Source organism: Ursus maritimus (assembly GCF_017311325.1).
Source record: "Ursus maritimus isolate PB19 chromosome X unlocalized genomic scaffold, ASM1731132v1 scaffold_X1, whole genome shotgun sequence".
Taxonomy (NCBI): Eukaryota; Metazoa; Chordata; class Mammalia; order Carnivora; family Ursidae; genus Ursus; species Ursus maritimus.
The window spans coordinates 729,174-752,794 of NW_024423319.1; the positions used below are offsets into that span (position 1 = coordinate 729,174).

The window sequence follows — 23,621 nt, forward strand, 5'->3', positions numbered from 1 at the left end:
TAGGATTTTAATAGAGAATGCATTGACTCTTTAGGTCACTTTCAGTGGTATGGTCATTTAACAATATTAATTCTTCCAATCCATGAACATGGCATATCCTTCCATTCTGTGTTTTCCTTCATCAATATTTTATAATTTTCAGGGTACAAGTCTTTAACTTTGGTTAAGCTTACTCCTAAGTATTTTATACTTATCCCTAAGTATTGTGAATGGGATTGTATTCCCAATTTGGGTAGTTTGTTGTTTGTGTATAGAAACTCAACTGATTTTTATATATTTGTTTTGTATTCTGCAACTTTAATTCTAAGTTTTTGTTGTTATTGAGTCTTTAGGGTTTTCTACATATGTGATCATGTCATCTGAGATCTAAGATAAATTTTACTTCTGATATAGAGGCCTTTTATTTCTTTTTCTTGTATGACTGCTCTAAGACTTCCAGTACTATGTTGAATAGAAGAGGCAAGAGTGGGTATCTTTGCCTTTCACTGGATCTTAGAGGGAAAGCTTTCAGTTTCCCCCCCCCATTGATTATAAGATTAGCTGTGGGTTTTTCATGTGTGGCCTTTATTGCATTAAGTTCCTTCTATACCTATTTTGTTGAATTTTTGTGCTTTTTCTGCATCAACTGAGGTGATTGTGTGGTTTTTATCTTTCACTCTGTTAATACGGTATATTAAATTGATTTATTTGCATATGTTGAAACATCCTTATATCCCAGGGATAATCACATTTGTATACATGTTAATGGTGTATAATCCTTTTAATGTGCTGTTGAACTCATTTTGCTGGTATTTTATTAAAGATCTTTGCATCCTTGTTCATTATGGATATTTGCTTGTAGTACTCTTTTCTTGTAGTAGCTTTATGTGGCTTTGGTATCAGGGTAATGCTGGTCTCATAAAATGAGTTTGGAAGTGTCCCTTCTTCTGTTTTAAAGGGGTTTAAGAAAGATTGGTATTAATTCCTCTTTGAATGTTTGGTAGAATTTACCTGTGAAGCCATCTGGTCTTGGGGTTTTTCTCCTAGTCTGTCATCTTGCAGATGTCACTCTGCATGTAATTTACAGTTTATGCTAGTAGTTACTTCCCTTATGGATATATCACAAAGATGAATGAGTATTGTTTTTAAAGTTATTTTTTCATTGTTTTTACATGGTGGGAGGTTAGCTTTATCTCTAGATATGTAATACCTATAAGCTTTAGGAATGTTCCACTTAAGGATGGGAGGATCTGGTGCAATTGGGACATTTTTTTTTTCAACTAATGGCTTAGAACATTCCTAAGATAACTGAGGACATCCCACTGTTATTCCTTTTGAGAAAGATAGGAGTATAAACTTCAAAGAGGGTGTTTACTAATGCAAGGTATACAAGTGTGTGTACACACACACACACACACGCTATCTATATATTTGCAATACACACACACACACATATTTGCACTAAGCCCCAAGAGTGAAACCCATCATTACAATCAATTAAATGTTAAAGTAACTCCCTCACATTATTGTGTAATTTTAAGCTGTTCTCAATTGAAAAAAAAAAACAGAATGCTCATTTAGTCTTTCCATTATTTAGTCATGCATTCATTCAATGTTTCTTCTGTTCCTATCTTATATTTTCTCTGTTTCTGTCCAGGTTGCCCTTTTCCTTTATGGATTCTTAGGTCCCTTAAATTGCCTATCACAATGCTGAATGCTGCATTACAGTATTTACTACTCAATACATTTGAGAATCTATGTAGGAGTAGGGACTGCAGCTCTTACTTCTTGATTTCTCCCCAACACATCCTGTATAAAAGAAACTGCTCCAAATATCCCCTAAGTATCTTTTGTAGTAAACAAAAGCCCTAATTTTAGCTGGGTGCATTGATTCTAAGCTAAAATATTTCTTTTTTAAAAATATTTTTTATTATATTATGTTAGTCACCATACAGTACATCCCTGGTTTTTGATGTAAAGTTCAATGATTCATTAGTTGCGTATAACACCCAGTGCACCATGCAATATGTGCCCTCCCTACCACCAGCCTATCCCATTCCCCCACCCCCCTCCCCTTAAGCTAAAATATTTCTTAGCATCTCTTGCAGCTAGTTGTTACTGTATACTTGCTAGCTAATAAGATATTTATTAAAAAGTTATATGTACTACCTGGAAGATTCCTTAAAAAGAGGGGCATCTTTTTAAAAACTTCCTTTCATTTGCTGTTTAGAATATCATGGTAGGTCTGAAAGTTTATCATCCATCTTGGGCTATTTGGAGACCTTGTAAAATGGAGTAACAAGATAGAAGATGCCTATTTCCTTTAATAACAGTCATTTACTGTTTCTTTTCTGTGATGGAGAATTTAACTTTGCTTAAGGTACTATTTTTGGAGTTTTTGCTTAGTTCTCAACCAAATGTAATTTTAACTAATACAACCTAGTAAATTGTTAGACACATATTATGAACCTAAATAAAAACATTCTGATTATTTGACTTTAATTTTAGGGCTATGAACATAGGGTTATACCCATGTATAAGACAGGTGCTATTCCTATAGAATAAAAGGCTAGACCTAAAAATATGCATGGAAACGTTTTCAACTTTATTAGTGATCAACAAAATGCAAACTAAAGCCACAATGCAATACTACCACACACTCACCAGAATGGCAAAAATGAACAAGACAGATAGTACCAAGTATTGGCAAGGATGTGGAAGAAGCAACTTTCCAATATTGCTGTTAGGAGTGAAAATTGGTACAGACACTTTGGAAAACTGTTGGCATTATCTATTAAAGCTGAACACATATACACATATACTTATCTATTCTACTCCTAGGTAGGTACCCAACAAAAATACCCAACAAATGTACATATGTTCACAAGAATATTCATAGCAGCACAATTTATAAAAGCCTTTTAAAAACTGGGACACTCTCTCAATAGAATGAATAAACTGTACTATGCTTATACAATGGAATACTTACGCAGCAGTGAGAATTACTAAACTATTGCTTCCTGTAACAACATGGATAAAACCTACAAACATAATACTGATTGAAAGAAATGAGACACAAAAGAGTACATATTGTATGATTCCATTTATATATAGTTGAAAAACAGGAGTAAGTGACCAACAGTGTTAGAAGATAAGATCGTGGAAAATCAGGATTCCAACAAAAGCATCTGGCTACGGAGCTATGTTCTTATTTATTATGCTATATTGTCTTTCCAGAAAAGAGGAAAAAATCCAACTCATTTTATAACTTAATAAAATAATCCTGAAACCAAAACCAATCAAGAGAAGTCCAAACCAAGAACACTTTAGGCTAATCTCATTTATGGACGTAGATGTAACATCTTAAGCCAAATATTAGCAAATAGAATTTACTTTGTATTAAAAAAGAAACAATACATCATGGGAAAGTAGGGTTTATCTCAGGAATGCAACAACAGTTCAGTTTAAAGAGTTTTCAATGTAAATCATTACCTTTACTAATGAAAAGGGAAACAGCCACATTATCAATTCAGGAAATGACAAGCAGGCATATGATAAAAGTAGAGACATTCATGATTAAAAATTCTCAGTAAACTAGAAAGAAACTTCCTTAAGTTAATGAAGGAATAGAGGATGTCTGCCACAAAATCGTAACACCCATACTTGATCGAACATCAGAAGTATTCCCATTAGAGTCAGAAAGACAGTGACGTTTGCCACCCAACTCTGCTATTCAACTTTTATATGTAGGTCCATACCAATGAAATAAGAATACTCCTGATTGTTTGCAGATAATGATCATCTATCTAGAAAAATACATCACACCTATATGGCAAGAATAACCATCAAGAATTTAAAATAGAAAAAGGAAAAAATCATATTTAGAAAAGCAACAAAAAGTATGAATTTAATGAGAAATACTATAGGGTATATTCTGGTATTTCATTCCATATGTGGCTTTCTATATCAGGCTTCTTTAACTTAGCATGTATTCAGGGTTCATCCATGTTATAGCATTTATCAGTACTTCATTCCTTTTTATAACTGAATATTCCCATTGTATGGATACACTACATTTTGTTTATTCATTTATCAGCTGATGGACATATGGGCTGTTTCCATGTTTTGGCTATTATAAAAAATGCTGCTACCAGCATTCAAGTACAAGTTTTTCTTTGAACACTTGTTTTCAATTGTCTTTGGTTTTACCTAAGGGTAGAATCATATGTTAATTCTATATATAAATTGTTGAGGAATCACCAAACTTTTCCACAGCAACTGAAGCAATGTATATTCCCACCTGCAATGAGTCAGGGTTCCACTGTCTCCACAGCCTCAGCAACATATTTTCCTTAAAAAAAAAATATAGCTATCCTAGTGGGTGGGAAGTAGCATGCAATCATTATGGTTTTTACTTGCATTTCCCTAAAGAATAATGATGTTGAGCAGCTTTTTATGTGTTTACTGGCCATTTATATATGTTCCTTGGAGAAATGTCTACTCAAATCCTTTGCCCATTTTTAAAAATTGAGAAGCAATTCATATAAAATTAACCATTTTAAAGTGAGCAATTCAGTAGGACTTAGTACATTCACAATGTTGGGGGACCACAACACCTAACTAGTTCTAAAACATTTTTATCACCACAAAATAAAACACCATATTCATTAAGCAGCTGCTCCCCATTCTTCCCTCTCTTCAGCCCATGCCAACCACCAATTTGCTTTCTGTCTCTATGGATTTAGCTATTCTGAATATTTTATATAATGAAATAATACAAATATGTGACCTTTTGTGTTTGGCTTCCTTCACTTAGCATAATGTTTTCAAGATTCCTCCATGTTGTAGTAGGTTTTAACATTTCATTCCTTTTCTATGAATGAGTAATATTCCATTCAATGGATATATGTTGATCCTTAAACAACATGGGTTTGAACTGTGTGACTCCACTTATACACAGATTTTTTTCTTATAAATACAGAATAGTATTATAAATGTATTTTCTCTTATTTTATTAACACTTTCTTTTCCATAGCTTACTTTATTAGAATACAGTATATAATACATATACAAAATATGTGTTAATTGACTGATTATGTTATCAGTAAGGTTTCTGGTCAACAGTAGGCTATTAGTAGTTAAGTTTTGGGGAGGTCAAAAGTTGTATGTGGATTTTTTTTACTGCATGGAGGGTTGGCACTCCTAGCCCCCATGTTGTTCAAAGGTCAACTGTACTATATTTAGCTTATCTATTCATCAGTTGATGAACATTTGGGTTCTTTTGGCTATTGGGAATACTGCTGCTATGAATATTCATGCACAAGCATTTCAGTATATGTTTTTAATTCTTTTGGATATGTACCTAGGAATACAATTACTAGATCATAAGAAAATTCTATTTTAACTTTTTGAAGAACCACCAAACTGTTTTCCACAGTGACCACACCATTTTATATTCCCACCAGCAATGTCTGAAGTTTCTAATTTCTCCACATCTTTGCCAACTTGCTATTTTCCATTTAAAAAATTATGTTCAACTTATCAAATGTGATGTGGTGTCTCATTTTAGCTTTGATTTGCATTTTCCAAATGACTGAGGTTGAACATTTTTTCACATACTTGTTGACCATTTGTACATCTTCTTTAGAAAGGTCTATTCAAATTCCTTGCCCATTTTTAAATCGAGTTTTTTGTCATTTTGCTGTTGAATTTTAAGAGTACCTTATATATTCTAAATACTAGAGCCATAGCAGATATATGACTGGCAAATACTTTCTCCTATTCTGTAGCTTGTCCTTTCACTTTCCTGATAGTCTTTTGAGGCACAAGAGTTTTTAATTTTTTAGAAGTCCACTTTATGTTCTTTTGTTATTCATGCTTTTGGTGTCGTATCTAAGATTCCATCTAAAATCCAACGTCAGGGGGTGCCTGAGTGGCTCAGTCAGTTAAGCATCCAACTCTTGATCTTAGCTCAGGTCTTAATCTCAGGGTCATGAGTTCAAGCCCCGTGTTGAGCTCCACACTGGGTGTGGAGCCTACTTAAAAAATAAGTTAACAGAAATTAAAATTTTAAAAAAATCCAATGTCATGATTATCCCTATGTTTTCTTCTAAGTGTTTTCTGGTTTCAGCTCTTCTATTTAGGTTATTGATCTACTTTGAGTTAATTTTTGTTTATACTAGATGTAGATATCTGGTTGTTCCAGCACCACTTGTTGAACAGACTATTCTTTCCTCGTTGAATGACACTGGTAACCTTGTTGAAATCAATTGGTCATAAATATACAGGTTTACTTCTGGATTCTCAAATCTATTCCACTGGTTTATATGTCTATACTTATGCCAGATCCACACTGTTTTGGTTGCTGAAGATTTGTAGTAAGTTTTGAAATCTGGAAGTGTGATTCCTCCAACTTTGTTCTTTTTCGGTATTATTTCAGCTATCCAGGGCATCTTGCAATTTCAGAAAAATTTTAGGATCATCTTTTCCATTTCTGTAAAAAGGGACATTAGAATTTTATTTTTTTAAAGATTTTATTTATTTGTAAGACACAGAGAGAGAGATACAGCACAAGCAGGGGGAGCAGGAGAAGAAGCAGGCTCCCCCTGAGGAAGGAGCCTGATGTAGGGCTCAATCCCAGGACCCTGGGATCATGACCTCAGCAGAAGGCAAAAGTTTAATCGACTGAGCCACCCAGGTGCCCCAAAAAGGGCCATTAGAATTTTAACAGGGATGGTACTGAATCTGGAGATCTCTTTGGGAAGTACTGTCATCTTAAAAATATTGAATCTTCTGATCCATGAATATGGGATGTCTTCTGATTTACTTAGGTGTTCTTTAATTTCTTTCAGCAGTATATTCTATATAAAAAATAGAATATATTGAACTTTACAAGTCTTTCCCATACTTGGTTAAATTTTTTCCTGGGTATTTCATTATTATGGATGCTATTGTAAATGGAACTATTTTCTTCATTTCCTTTTTGGATTGTTCCTTGCTGATGTGTAGAAACACAACTGATTTTTGTATAGTGAGTTTGAACTCTACAGCTTTGCTGAATTTATTAGCTCTAATAGCTTTGGGGGACTTCCTTGGGATTTTCTATATAGATAGGATCATTTCATCTTCAAATACAGGTAGTTTTACTTCTTTTCAACTTGGATGCCTTTTATTTCTTTTCTTGCCTAATTGTCTTGGCTAGAACTACTAGTACAGTGTTGAATAGCAGTGGTGAAAGTGAGCATCCTTGTCTTGTTCCTGATCTTAGAAAGTTTTCACTCTTTCACCACTGAGTAAAATGTTAGCTGTGGATTCTCTTAAATGTCCATAAATGTTGTGGAATGCCCTCTAAATTCCTAGTTTTGAGTGTTTTTATCATGAAACTGTGTTGGAATTTGTCAAATGCTTTTTGTGCATCAATTAAGGTAATTATGTGGGTTTTTTCCTTCATATTATATTAACGGATTTTATCTTAAAACTTGTTCATGTGTCTGGGATAAATCCCACTTGGTCATGGCATATAATTCTTTTAATATGCTGTTGGATTCAGTTTGCTAGGACTTTACTGACAATTTTTGTATCTGTATTCATAAGGAATATTGCTTTGTAATTTTTTTTTCTTTTCTTTTTTTATGACATTTTTGTCTGGCTTTGGTATCAGGGTAATGTTGGACTCAAAGAATGAGTTAGAAGTACTCCCTCCTCTTCTATTTTCTGGAAGAATTTGAGAAGGATTAGTATTAATTCTTCTTTTAGTGTGTGGCAGAATTAACCAGTGTAGTCATGTGGTTTTAGAATTTTCTTTGTCAGGAGGATTTGACTACTGATTCAATCTATGTTTTATAGGTCTATTCTAGTTTTCTTTTTGAACCAGTTTTGGCAGTTTGTGTACTTCTAGGAATTTTTCCATTTCATTTAGGTTATCTAATGTGTTGGCATGCAACTGTTTAGTTTTACCTTATAATCCATTTATTTCTGGAAGTTAGTAGTAGTGTCCCTACTTTTATTTCAGATTTTAATTATATGTGTCTTCTCTCATTTTTCTTTGTCATTCTAACTAAAGATATGTCAATTTTGTTGACCTTTTCGAAGAACTAATTTTTGGCATATTTGATTCTATCGTTTTTCTTTTAAAAAAAAAGATTTTATTTGTTTGACAGAGCGTGAGTGAGAGAGCACAAGCAGGGGGAGGGGCAAAGGGAGAGCGAGAAGCAGACACCCGGCTGAGCAGGAAGCCCGATATGGGGCTCAATCCCAGGACCCTGAGAACATGACCTGAGCCAAAGGCAGATGCTTAACTGACTGAGTCACCCAGGTGCCCTATCTATTGTTTTTCTATTCCATATTTGTCTTCAACTTTAACATTTATGATTTCCTTCCTTCTGATTGCTTTGTATTTAGCTGATACTTTTTCCAGTTCCTTAAAGTGTAAAGTTAGGTTATTGACTTAAGATTATTTCTTTTTTATTTTATTATTTTTTTAATTTTATTTTTTAAGTAATCTCTACAAACAACCTGGGGCTGGAATTCACAACCCCAAGATCAAGAGTCACACACTCTACCAACTGAGACAGCCAGGCGCTCCTGGCTGATTTTGGTTTTAACATACAGCTATAAATTTCCCTCTGAGTACTACTTTTTCTGTATCCCATAAATTTTGGTATATTGTGATTTTATTTTCAGTCTCAAAGTATTTTCTAATTTCTTTTGTAATTTTTTCTTTGTCCCATTGGTTGCTTAAGACTGTGTTATTTAATTTCCACATATTTGTGAAATTTCCAAATTTCCTTCTGTAACTGATTTCAGATCTCATTCTATATTTGTAGAAGATGTTTTATATTATTTCAAACTTTTCAAATTTATTGAGACTTGCTTTCAGGACTAACATGTGGTTTATCCTGGAGAACACCCCATGTGCACTTGAGAAAAATGTGTTTTCAGGTGCTGTTTGGTGGAACTACTAGTAACAATACTCTGTTTTTGTTTACCTGGGAATGTCAATTTCTTTCATTTTTAGAGGATGATTTTGCCAGATACAGAATTCTTCCTTAGTAGTTCTGTTGTTCTTTTTTTTTTCCTATCAGCGTTTAGAATATTTCATCCCACTGCCTTCTGACCTCCCTGGTTTCTGACGATAAATTGCCTCTCAATCTTATTGAGAATCCCTTGTGTGTAGTGCGTCACTTCTCTCCTGCTGCTTTCAAGATTCTCTCTTTGCCTTTGGCTTCCAACACTTTGATTATAATATGTATCAATGTCAATCTCCTTGAGTTTATCCTGCTTGGAGTTGAGATTCTTGGATGTGTAGTTTCATGCCTTTTATCAAATTTGGGAACTTTTTGACCATTATTCCTTTACATACATTTTCTGCTCCTTTCTCTCTCTCTCTCTCATCTTGCACTGAGACTCCTATTTTGAGTATATTGATAATGTTTCAAAGTGTCCCACAGGTCTCTTAGGCTCTGTTCAATTTCCTTCATTCTTTTACTTTCTGCTCCTCAGACAGTAATATCAGTTGATTCTTTGTCTTCTCAAATCTGCTGTTGAACCTCTCTGGTGAATTTTTCACTGCAGTTATTATACTTCTCATTTCAGAATTCCTATTTGGTTCCTTTTTATAATTTACCTCTTTACCAATATCCTCTATTTGATATCCTCTGTCATTTTCATGGTTTTCCTTTAGCTTTTTGAGAATATTTTGAATAGTTGATTAAAAGTCTTTGTCTAGTAATTCCAATGTCTGGGCTTCCTCCAGGAATGTTTTTATTAATTCCTTTTTCCTGTTTATGGCCCAAAATTTGTTTCTTTGAATGTCTTTTTTGTTGTTGTTAGAACTGGATGTTTTGAATATTATAACACTCTAACAGTGGAAATCAGGCTCTACGCCACCCTAGGGTTTGTTGTAGTTTCTTATTTTATCTGATTTTTGAACTAATTTTTCATAATCTATATTCTTTGTCATGTGGGGCCACTGAGATTTCTGTCCCACTAGCTTAGTGGCCATATAGAGAGTCAACAGAGATTTCCTTAAATGTGAGATTGTGATTTTTTTTTGACTAAGCATTTGCCTGATTGCTATAAAGTTTTGATTAGTTTCTACAGTTCTAATAAAGTTGATTCTGACAATTTCTGCCAGATTATTCACTGCTTCTATGGAGAACTTCCTGGGAGTCTATCCAGTGAGTCTTGTATTTCAGTGACTGTATTTTTTGGTTCTAAAGTTTGCACCGGGTTCTTTAAGTGTTGCATTTGTTTGCTGAGACTTTCTATTTAAATATTTGTTACAGAAGTATTTGTGATTTTTAAAAACATTTTTATAATAGTTACTTTAAAGTCTTTATCAGATCATTTCTACATCATTGTCACCTCAGTGTTGGCATCTGTTGATTATTGTTTTCCATGCAAGTTGAGACTTTTGTGGTTCTCCCCATGCTAAGCAATTCTGAATTATATCCTGTGTATTTTGAATATTTTTAAAGATATACTATGTCTTGTTTATATTCTACAGAGAATGTTGTTGTTTTTGTTTTAGCAGGCCATCTGCCTAGTTAGGTTCAGGTTGAAATTTCCACAGTGGGCTGTGGTTCCAATGTCAGTTCAATTTTCAGAGTGTTTCTAGTGTTCTTCAGATCTTTCCTGCATGTACACCACCCAGTAGTTAGTATGGGACCTATGTGGTGGTCTACTAGTTAATTCAGTTATCATTTATGCTAATTAGGATCGGGTCCATATACACATGGCTCACAAGTGGGCCTAGAAATTTATAAACAACTTTATGAAGTTGGCTTTAACATACTCTTCCCTTTGTGTAACTTGCTGGGGGCTACCCTTTTTGGTCTTCCTGCCAGAAATTTTGGACTCTAGTTAATCTGTTTTGTGCTCTTCGACAACTGGTCCTCTGTATACACAGAATGTTTAGTAACTAGCCTTCCATTCTTAAGCCAAAATCACCATCATCATCATTAGCAACAACAGCAGCAGCAGTAAAAGTTCTCCTAACTAATAGAATAAACTGTCTGGGATTGCAGCAATTGTTAAGACTGGTATCCCAAGAAAGATACCTGAAGTCCACCATTTAGTGATCCCTGAGAAAAGTGGATGGCTCTCAACTCATTCACCCTAAAATAAAGCCTCCTGTTGACAAACTAAGGCCACATATAATGAGCTATCACTCATGTTTTTGTTGGCTTGTTCTTAAAAGAGGATGGAAAATAAATATTTTTAAAAATAAGTTATATTATAAATATAACATGAATATAAATATAATAAAAAATAAGCAGAAAAATTACCACAGAGGAAACAGGTAACTGAAAAAACAGACAAAAATTTAACATTTCCTATTTAACTATCATATCAACAAATCAAGAATAGGATACTGTGAAATAGGAATAAGCACTGAACAAGGAAAAATCTCTTATAAATTAAAAATATAAAAAATTGCTAAATGAAAGGGCTGGAAGATAAACTGTAAAATATACTTGAGAAATCAGAACAATAAAAAAAGAGAGAGACAGAAAATATGAGTTAAAAGAGTCACTACTGTCGATCTAGGACCTTTAATATCTGACTAACAGGAGTTCTACAAAGAGAAAGGGAAAACAGGGTAAAGATTTATCAAAGAATAGAGAAAAGGATATGACACACCTGTCCTACTAACCTATGGGGAGAATGAGGTAGTCATAGGAGAGGAAACTGTTAAGGTATCTATGTCGGGGCTTCAACTCCATGGGAGAGGAGAAATACATTGGGCAAATGAAGGTGGGCATTAACCATGAATAAGAGGATTCATGCCCTGAATCCCAAAACCAGCAGGAGATCAGGAAGTCNNCTTTCCCTACAGCATAAGTTCATTTACTTCATCTGCCCAATACTTCAAATGCCATCTTAGAGTCAAAATGGAGAGAAAGGGAAGTAACTCAAAGAATGAGAAATTATCCCCCAAAGACTGAGTTACACTTGAAAAAGCTTTAAATGATGGGATTGGATTGAATTTTAAATACGATTTTTTTCTTCACAGGAACTGGGTATACATGGATTGTTTTATCTGAGGACAAAAGAAAATGATAGCATAGAACTTCCCAGAGTTGAAGGACAAGTGCTGTCTGACTGCCAGCAGTCTGAATCATAGAACATCCACACTCTGATTATATCATATAAAATTTCACAACATCAAGAATAGAGAAGTTCCCAAAAGCTGTCAAAGAAAAAAAAGTACCCTATAAAAGAACAAGAATTAGACTGGTAAAAGACTCAAATGCATACCTTTCTTAGAGTGAACCAAGAAAGATGGACATGAAATCCAGAGAGTAGATTGAAATGAAATGAAATCCACTGAAATCAGTGGATCTAACCAAGGAGAATAATGAAGGAAAGTTCCAGGATGTCAGCCAAGACCTGACTAACGTAGGAAGATGGAGGGCTTCAGGGAGTGATCCTAGCAAAAGAAGGGACTCCAAAGATTTCTATATTACTCCTAAGAATTTGGAACTCAGGGAGGTGATAAAGGAATAAAAATAAGGAGAGAAAAGCCATTAAAAAAACCCATGAAAAAGCAAAAAGCTATTCAAGAAAGGAAATGGAATCATAATATACTACTTTACACTGCTTGGTTGTACATGGAATAATACTTACATAATCCTAATAACATAAACACTTTATTTTTTACTCTTAAAGTCAACTAGTAGAGAAAGCACAGAATATGCAACTATGGTTACAACACATAACACAGATATTTGCAACTGTGAAAATATAAAGGTTTATAGTATAAATACAAGTAACAGCAGGGAGCCAAAAGATATTGTCTATTGTCTGTTGTGACAGAATAAATAAAGGGGCAAACTTTAAGAATAGAAAAGTCACCAACAGAACAACAAAAAGTAGTATTACAACTACATTGGGGAAATGGAGATGTGGCAGGGTACGTGAGTTTAATCCTCAAAATAACATAGTAAGAATAGATAACATCTAAAATTAGTAAATCAAGAAAGAGTATGAAAAGCATATTATTTAGAGATAAAGTAAACATCACTTTTTCTCTGCTGAGGTGACTGATGTGTTTCCTTCCAGATATTTTATGTATTTACCAGCAAGTATGCTGGTGTGTTGATGTATATATTGCTCTTCCATATCCTTACACAAACGGCAGCATGCTATACTTACTATTCTTATACCTTGCCTTTTTTATTTAACAATGTTTCTTGCAGGTATTTCTGTATTACTATTGAACTTCCTCATATTTTTAATGACTGCATATTATTCCATTACTTAGATGCATAATTTATTTAATTGGGTCTGTACAATCAATTCCCTGGAATGAAAATTAGCCCATCAATATATACATACATACATACATACATCTCTGTCATACTTACTCTGAGCTCTTTTGGGCCTGTATAGACTGAAAGCAAGTGTAGAGTACTCGGCCAGTCTAAAAGAAAAAAAAAGAAAAAAGAAAGAGAAAGAGAAAGAGAGAAACAGAAAAGAAAAGAAGAAAGAAAGGAAGAAAGAAAGAAAGAAAGATCACACAGAGAAAGATTAATATTGAAACAGGTATAGCACTTTAGTAGATTCAAACCTAATACTCATATCCTTACATGAGTGGTATCTGAAGATCCTCTAGAAGTGGAAGGTTAAAAGGGATTCCAAAGATGGAATATGCCATAAATCAATTCCTATAAAGGATCATGTACTCAACTCAGTCAACATGAGAATTTCTTATAAACATGAGAACCAAGAAACTAAGAACCAGAGCATTTGAACTGCTTTGTTGGAAGCTGACAAACGTATTCAACTATTTATAATGACAATAAATAAATTTATGATGACAAAGCTAAAATCATTTCATATGAAATATAAAGTTCAAGATTACTGTTTCTGGAAAAGAGTGATTTTTATGAACAATATTCATTATTAATATAAATTCTGACAATATAATTAATGTACTAAAGGACAGAGCATACTTGATAGTTTTGGCAAAATTCATTCCTACGATGTTAAACAGTAATATTCTTTTTGTTTGAACTGACACATAGTCAAACCTCTTGACATAAACATAAAATTCAAACAGAAACACTCTAAATAGAGAATGGCAAGACTAGCCATTGACTGGGCTGCTTAACTTGTCTTAACTGAGCTTCTCTGAGCTTGGCTCACCCATAAAATGCAGATAATGATCCTTGGGGCACCTGGATGGCTCAGTCAGTTAAGCATCCAACTCTTGATTTCAGCTCAGGTCATGATCTTGGAGTGGTGAGATTGAGCCCCCATCAGCCTCTGTGCTCAGCAGAGAGTCTGCTTGAGATTCGCTCTCCCTCTCTCTCTGCCCCTTCCCCCAGTGCTCTCTTTCTCTCTAAAATAAATAAATCTTAAAAAATAATAATCATCCTCATAGACCTGTTGTCAGGGTTAGAGCATATTTGTGTAAAACACCTAATACGACAGATGATAAATGGCAGCACTTGTTACTATTATTAGTCATCAAAATATATACAGAACCTGGCCCCTTTTCATTACCTCCATGCCTACCACCATGGTCAAACCTCCATCAACTCTTGCCTAGATTACTGCAGTATCTTCCTAACTGGTTTCACAGATGTCATGGATTCTGCACTCCCTCCTTCCCCGTGCACCCACCCCCACCCCCTGTCCAGTCTACTATCAACACAGTAGCCAGAGAGATCCCATTAAAACATAAGGTCACCCTCTAGTGGCTTCCCAAGTCAGGCAAATCAAAGGCCTCATGAGATCTGGCCCCTGGTTATCTTTCAGACCTCATTGTAGAATGACCAAATGAGTTATTGTCCAAACAGGACACTTCCAAGAAGGAAAGGTGCTAACTAAATAGTAGACTGGGATAATGGGGTAAAACTGGAACTGACAGAGGCAAACTGGGACATATAGCCATGGTCTTCCTCATTCTGCTGTAGCCACACTGACTTCCTTGATGTCCCCTGAACATGCCACACTCACCTCAGGGTCTTTGCACTGGCTATTTCGTCTGCCTNNNNTCCCCCAAGAAATCCACAAGACTTGCTCCCTCACTTTCTTCAGGTCCTGACTCAATGACCCTTCTCATTGAAACCTTCCCTGGCCACCCTATTAAAATTGCAAAAAAGATTTTTCTCTATTCTGTGTGTGTGTGTAAACACACACGCACAAACACACACACAAATACCTTTGTGTTTTTATCTTCTATGAAACAGGAAAAAATAAGTCCTACAAAGCCTTGATCCATCATCTGGTACATGGCTTGCGTGCGGACATCTGCAAATAAACAAAAATAAAAATACGCTGTCAATAAACTATATCTCACAAACATGGAAATTTAAAGATAATAGCAGCATACCGTCCTCCCAGGATTCAGATTCTACGGGCAGAACAGAGATATATCCTAAGGACAATATGATTGTCAAAGCGTAAACACTTTACTAGGTGAGGGAAGAGTACCATGAGAAGTCTGCAATTAAATAAGAAAAGCTAGATTAATAACTCTTCACTTGGCCCCCAAACACTTGATAACTTCTTCCACGGGACTCAAAGAGAAAGGAAGGCCCTGGAAGAAGACACACAGCTTCCTCAAATAAGCCTTTTGATGGACATCTTTTAGGGAAGTGAATACATGAGACCTGACAACAAAGAAAGGAAATGTAGAACTATTATGGAGGAAGTTCTTACAGAGACTGCAACAAAATTAAAACCAACACTCCAGGGAGTAGAAACAAAATCTCACTATATGGTTATGCAATTTTAGAAAAGGAAATCATGAACAGGTACCAAAGAACAATATTTGAAAGGATTAGTTAAAAGATTACCCCAAACTGAATAGAGGCTAAATTAAAAAATCAGAGGTCTTCAGACCATTGTTTACAAAGGACATAAAAGATCAGGTATTACAACAAAACGCTGAAAGGTGTGGTTCGGTCCAGGGACTTATGCCCAGTTACTCTGGCAGTATGTTCTTAAACATTGAGACTTCTCTCCCCTGTCTTCCTAAAGTAGAGTAAAAACTTTTTCATAAAATTTGGTTATCATGATTCTGAGTATTGACTTGTAACTTCTAGAACAGAATGCTTGTTTGTGAAAATGAAATTTGTTACAGTGATTGGTTGTAAAGTTAACTAGAGTTGCAGCCTGTATCTGTCACAGGAGGTTGATTTAACCCAACTTTGGTGGTAAATTACCTAACATCACTGTTGCAGTGCAAATTACCTCACTCCATAAAAAAGAACTGAGCAGATCTTAAAATTACAAACATAGCTACAGGTAAATTTCTCCTTTTCATATACACTTACAAGGACAGTAAAGTGTATATAAGAATAACTTTAAACCATGCCAAGTCTCATGAGATTTATGAAATAACCTACACTATTTAAATCACTTCCCTTTTTCTTTTGCAAACTGTGTATAGATAAAATTTCAGTTAATGGTGTGGTTATGACATAACTTCAACTATCTCTCTTTCTCCACCAAACCTACACTTCCTTCTCCATTTCCTACGTTCATAAATCGCACTCCCACTTAACCAAATTGAGATGCAACAGAATTCCTAGGTCCCCGATTCATACAAATCTCAGTTCAAATACTGACTCCACCAGTTATGAGCCGTCTCTGGTTTCAGACAAGGTATTTCAACTCTCAGCCTCAGCTTAGTTTCTATCCGTAAGAGCCAAGCACTCCTCATTAATTGGGAAGTGTTTTAAAGGAGTAGAATCATTGTAGTATCAAATGCTACATAAGATGGAGACTTAAAATGTTTACTAGATTTTCTGTTTTTTTGTTTTGTTTTGTCTGTTTTTGGGGAGAGAGCATGCATGTGAGTGAGGAAAAGGGAGAGGGAGAGAGACAGTCTCAAGCAGACTCCACACTGAGCACAGAGCTGACACAGGGCTCGACCCCAGGACCCTGAGCTCATGAACTGAGCTGAAACCAAGAGTCAGATGCTTAACTGAGCCACCCAAGCACCCCTAATGTTTACTAGATTCTCAACATGGATGTCACTGATGACTTTCAGTGAACTGGAAGGCAGACTAGAGCAGGGTGAGGAGTGTGAATGAAAAGTGAGAAATGTCTTTGACCTGAAGGAGAAGTGAGACGGGCAAGTATTTTTTTTCAACATGAGGTAAAACTCCATGAAGGCAGAGGCCTTGTTTTTCTCATTCACTGCTTTATCCCCAGCACCCTGAGGAGGGGGGTTGGACACATAGTAGACACTCAAATTTATTTGTTGAAGGAACAAATAAATGATGTGGAAAATCCAGTACAGTGGAAAGGGACAGAGATGTCAGAGAGAGAAGCACAATGAAGAGTGTGAGGTTCTTCAAGTCATGGGAGGCAAATATTGAGAGCCAGAGTGGAAAGATGGGTATTAGCTAAGAGGAAGGAAAAGGAGATGAGCCCAGTGATAAGTCAGTGAGTAAAGAGAAATGGAGAAAATTCCTTTCTAATGACTCCCATTTCCTTTATTAAAGTAGGAAGCAGGGGCTCCTGGGTGGTTCAGTCAGTGAAGCGTCTGCCTTCAGCTCAGGTCATGATCCCAGGGTCCTGGGATCGAGTCCCACATTGGGCTCCTTGCTCAGCAGGCAGCCTGTTTCTCTCTCTTCCTGCTGCTCCCCCCGCTTGTGCTCTCTCTCTCCCTCTCTCTGTCAAATAAATAAATAAAATCTTTTAAAAAGTAAATAAATAGTGTAGGAAGCAGTGTTATCTGCTGAACGTGAAGGAGGAAGTAAGTTCAGAGGTTTGGGAATGACAGAAAAGCTAAGGAACTGATCCAAACCCAAACTCAAAGGACATGATACAAGATGCCATGCATGATCTGAGAATGGACTCTGGACTGGAAAGGAAAAATTGCTACTAAGGACAGAATTGGGAGAATTGCCAAAATTTGAATAAGTTCTGTAGATTACCTAGAAGGATGAGATCAACGTCAATTTTCCTGATTTTGATAACCGTACTGTGGTTATGTTCTTGAGAAATATACAATTTAGTATTTAGGGATAAAGGAGCATCAAGTCTAAAACTTATTCTCAAATTGTGTGTGTATACAGAAAATGATAAAGCAAAAGTGGTAAAAGGTTAACTATTATTGAATGTGGTTCTTTATACTGTTCTTGCGATTTTTCTGAAAGTCTGAAATTCTTTAATAATCAAGTTTTAAAGTGTTAGCAGGTGTGTTTGACCCACATCACCCTTGCCTTTGTTCACATACTTTCTCTATATCCCCGCTCCTTCACTGCAAAACCCAATCCAAAGCTAAAAGACTCACATTATACTCTTGAAGGAATAAGATTCTGAAAGTGTGTTATCAAGTTCTACTCCAAACCAGTTTCCATTTTATTCCTTACACGTAAAACTTTGTCCTTTGTACATTTTACTGCTGTGGTGGATAATTTAACATCATTAGAGTTTCATTATTTACTGTGCCTTTTATTACAGAATGGCCTATCTTCTCTCGCTTACCCTTTTGGTAATGATGTAACTGTGACTTTTATTTTCTCCATATAGCTTAACCTAGCCTGTTATTTTTTTAGGTTTAAAGCTTGTCCTTTTTTTCTTTTTTTTAATTTAAAATCTTTAGGTTTAAAGCTTGTCTTTTTTTTAATTTAAATTCAATTAATTAACATATAATGTCTTATTTGTTTCAGGGATACAGGTCTGTGATTCATCAATCTTACATAACAACCAGCACTCACCACAACACATACCCTCCCCAATTCCATCACCCAACCATCCCCCCCCAACTCCCTCCCCTCCAGCAACCCTCAGTTTGTTTCCTAAGAGTAAGAGTCTCTTATGGTTTGTCTGCCTCTCTGTAAAGCTTGTCTTTAATGACATTTTATTCTTTTATTTATTTCTTAATCCTAAGGCTTTTATTTTTACATTTGCTATTTCAACCTGCTGGTGCAAATGTTCTTTATTTCTTCCTTATTGTTGTTACTCTTTATTTCCTTAACTGTTTTTCTTCCTCACAAAATCATAAAGTGCAAACCAAGAAACTGTGACTACATTGTTCCATCCAGGTATCTTATAAATTTGTTGAATAATCATTTTTCACTCCTCACTTGTCATTCCTATTAAACATAATTACTGTACATACTTTAAATCATCACTCATTTTTTTCCTAAGACTTGCTAACACAGGGCGCCTGTTTGACTCAATTCTTAAACAGCCATTTGGAGATGAGCTATGTAACTCTGTATCTACAAAATTCCTTAGGCTCTGGAAGTCCACACAATCTAGTCATTGTGAACACCAGTTTAGTTGGGAGAGGATTTTTTCTTTTTTTTCTTTAGTTTTATCTATAGTTTTGAGATCTCAGTATTCTTGTTAATCCTCCCGGTGTTGTCCGCCCTTCAACTTTAGATACTTAATCATGCTTTCTCCATGTCCAGTTGTACAGATAAATGCTTTGGTATCTATCTTTGCTATTGTGCTAACAAGCAAGGGACAGAATGCCTTGTACCTGATTTCATATACTGTTCTGATAAGACTTTCCCCTTTTCTGTCAGTGAGGAAACTGTGGCACAGAAAAGTTAAAAAAGATCTTCTCAACTAGTAAGTGACTGAAATGAGATTCTAGCAGACCTGTTCCCTGACAGAATCCAAAGCTGCTATTCCCAACTCCCGTGCTGTAATAACTCTCTGAACTTTCTATTGCCTTTATTCCATTTTGTTATTTATTCCTTTTCCTTACCCAGTTCGGTATTACTATTTTTTTAAGGTAAGATGTCAATGCTCTAGTCTCCAAATTTATTTTCTGTTAAATTATTTTCATTTGGCTCCTTAATCATTTCATTATTTAGAGTTTATTTTTTGTTCATTTACATTCTGCAGTGACTTTGCACTGCAAATGCCTCCCTAGGTTCTTGTTGAACATCTTGGATCTTTTGCCCCTGAGAGGAAAATTCAATCGTTCTCTGAATTCTGAACACTTTTTGGGTGTTCTACTTTAGAGACTGATAAAGTTTTTCACCCTAAGTTCTTAGAGTTTCTTTTTTTGCCAGAAAATTCTCCATTCTACTCATTACCATAGTGACAATATCGTTCAGGAATATATACACTCCAACCTTTCTTTCATTAGTGCTTGGTACTTACTTCTTTCTGGCTATGCTACTACCATGGGAGAAATTTGAGGCAAATCTGATTTTAGTGTTAATGGTGGCAGGAAAAAAATAACTATTATTTTTGAGTAAAAGTTAGATAAAATCAAACACTGAATTTATTCAGTGATATTAAGGTTTTACAGGAATACATTTATAGCTATAAAAACAACCCTTATTAGGACATCAGTGAGCTAAAGAATTTGAATAAGGTCAGTAACTTAATAATATTATTTCAATGTTAATTTCTCAATTTTCATAAATACACTGTGATTATGTAAGAGAATATCCTTGAGTTTAGGAAATTCAAACCGAACACTATTCAGGAGTTAAGGTGAATACTGGCTGTGACTTATTCTCAAATACTTCAGAAAAAACATACACACACACACACACACACACACACACATAGATAGAAAGGAAGAAAATGTGGCAAATCTGGGGGGAGAGTATCAGGAATTCTTTGTATTATTTTATCAACTTTAAGTCTGAAACATAGGTTTAAAAACACCTCTATTGTTATTGCAAGTTCCAGCTTCAATCTTTTTTCTTTTGCAATTGAAAAAACTGTTTTGATAATATATTTTTTGTTAATACAAGATATCTTAGGCATGGCACTCTTATGTTAACAGCAGGTCAGGTAAATTTCTGTCAGCAAGAAACAGAGCAAGTCTACTATCTCCCTTATTCTATATCAGTATTTAACTGGGACTATGCACCAGAATTCTTTGAGAAGTCTTTTCATAATATACCCACCTAGGACCTACTCCCAGAGCTTATTATAGCACATCCGAGCTGAGAAAGATGAGTTTAAGACAGGTACATTTTACAAAAACTCTCCCAGCTGATTCTGAGAAGTATCCCTTCCCACCCATTACTCTAGATACAGAGGACCACTCATCTATTATTATAGTCTGAGACTGCACTGCTATTGATTTTTTGGCATTCATACCATGGCGTAGATGAATATAGATTTTACAATCATCTCAAGCCCCTATGACTAGAAATAGAACACCACAGTGGAAAGAGCACTTAACCCATGTAAGCGTCAGTTTACTCCTCAGTACACTGCGGGGAGGATCTCTAACTCACAGGTTACCATGAGGATTAGAGCAGAAAACATTCATAAACCATTAGCAAATGGTTATGTGCTCAAGAATGTTAGTCCATCTTCCCCAAGCAAAGTTATTCTACTTCTTTCAAGAGTCAGGTAGAAACAACAACAAATGACCATGATTCAGGAAAAGCAGTAAAGATAAAAAGAGAGAAAACAATTTTGTTACATTATACTGATTAGTGGGGTGAGGAGGTAGGTTGAGAGTCTCAACAGCTAGGATGGAATATGTGTTAAACCTCAATTTTGTAAATTTCACCCCTCACACCTTTGAATCTTCCAAATGGGAGTGTACTGGACAGGGGTATTCAGCAGTCAGCAAGTTTCAGTTACAATTTTTTTTTATATTAGCCAATTGTCAGGCTTTAGTTAGTAATGGTGTCCTGAATACAGTCAAAATGGAGTGCTAAAATTTTATCTCTATTAAAAATAGTATGACATAAATCATTACTTTTAAAACATAGCAAAATAAAAATAAGGACACCTGTTTAAGGATAAAGTATGATTTAAAATAACCATCATTCATGTAATGGAGAAAGATGACACTGATTTCTAAAAACAACAAACATGGGGTGCCTGGGTAGCTCAGGCAGTTAAGTGTCTGCCTTCGGCTCAGGTCATAATCTCCAGGTCCTGGGATCCAGCCCTGCATTGGGCTTCCTACTCAGCCAGGAATCTGCTTCTCTCTCCCTCTGCCCCTCCCCACCACTCATTCTCTCTCTCTCAAATAAATAAAATCTTTAAAAATAAATAGACAAATAAAAACAACAAACATTGCAAGCCTATAATACTTACCAACATGTGAAGGCCAAACAGTTATATGAGGATGGGAATGATACCAGCCCACAACTCTCATGGGGCGACCTGTTAGTTCAGCCAACCTGTGTGTCTGTCAAGGTATTTTCAACTTGTGGGAACAAAATCTGTGATGCTAATAAGGGCTCAGAAAGCATCCTGAGGTTTAAAATAAACCTATTACAATTTAATGTCAACAAAAGAATGAAATAAGGTCAATACCCAGAATTTCCCAGACCTCCCATTTAAACCCAAAGGTATTTCTTTTTAAAAATAGAATCAATTTGGGGCACCTGGATGGTTCAGTCGGTAGAGCATGCAACTCTTGATCTCACGGTTGTGAGTTCAAGCCCCAGGCTGAGTGTAGAGATTACTTTAAAAACTAATTAATTAAAATAAAAAATAAAAATAGAATCCATCTGGCTTCCATTATAGTATATAGCTATATCTTCTTAATCCAATTTAGCTAATGTTTGATCACTTAAAATACTTAATCACTGTGCTATCTGAAAAGAAGCTTATCTAAATCTCTGGAACTCGCTTACATTATTAACTTGAGTAATCTTCTCTCTCTAGCTCCATCCTACTCACAGTTTTGAAAAAGAAACACAAAATTTTAAAAATTCATTTGATTTCTCTCTGGCAGCCTGCCAGTGTCAACAGTAGCAATTGGGATGGTTTCAGAGACCAAATGAACAAAGACCCCCACTTTGGTCTCCCCATGTGTCTAGAAATATACCACTAAAGAATATTTTCCTCCTTTGTTCTAGAAACAAAAATTTCCCATAATTCTATTGAGGCTCTAAGTTGAGATAAGAGCTCTACTTGGAGATGAGAAGCTATCCCTTTCTTTGCTGCTTATTGGGACTGCTGCTGGTTATCTTATAAAATGCTGATCTGTTTTCTTGCAAATTACTTACATTAAAACACAATAATCCTTACTATACAGTAAATCCTGAGAAAGGATACTTTTCAAATATTTTTTAATGCCAAAAGAGGTTACTTAACTTCTCTAAACCCATTTCTTCAGCTTGCAGACTGTGGAAATCCCGCTTCCAACAGCAGTGAAGAGTAAATAAGGTAATTCACACAAGATGTTTAGTAAATGCTTAACAGATAGTCATTGTACTGTCAAAGTGCAGTAACATGCAACAGTGTTTCCAGTCATCCCCCATTTGGGGAATGGACTAGTTTCATTTTGAAGTTACAATATATAATAATATATAATCACAATAATAAACATCTTTTATACAATTATATTCTGGGAGATGGAGAACAGATTAGAGGCTGCCAGGGGTTGGAGTGGGAGCTTGAGGGAGTGGGTGTGATTTATACAGGGGGAGCATAAATTAGATCTTCATGGTGATGGAACAATTTTGCGATCTTGACTACTGTGGTGGTTACATATATTTACACATGACAAAAGGCAATAGAACAACACACGTTGTATCAATGCCAGTTTTCTGATTTCCATATTATATTGTCAATTATTTAAGATGTAGCATTTGGGGACAACTGGGTCAAGGGTACAAGGACCGTTCTATACTATTTTTGTAGCTTCTCATGAATCTGTAATTATTTCAAAATAGAGTTTTAAAAAAAGATGCAAAAGGTACATGCCATAAGAGATTGATACATGT

At 35.3% G+C, this 23,621-nt stretch overlaps 1 protein-coding gene across 2 annotated transcripts in view; it reads right to left on the reverse strand.

Moving 5' to 3' along the window:
• Nucleotides 1-23,621, reverse strand: part of BRCC3 (BRCA1/BRCA2-containing complex subunit 3) — a 64,372-nt gene that overhangs the window by 28,733 nt on the left and 12,018 nt on the right. For both annotated transcript variants that reach the window (XM_040626582.1, XM_040626580.1), the window contains exons 6-7: nt 15,152-15,240; nt 13,350-13,405 (exon numbers count right to left, since the gene is read on the reverse strand). In XM_040626582.1, coding sequence (XP_040482516.1) covers nt 13,350-13,405; nt 15,152-15,240 — 145 coding nt within the window. The remainder of the gene's footprint in view (nt 1-13,349; nt 13,406-15,151; nt 15,241-23,621) is intronic.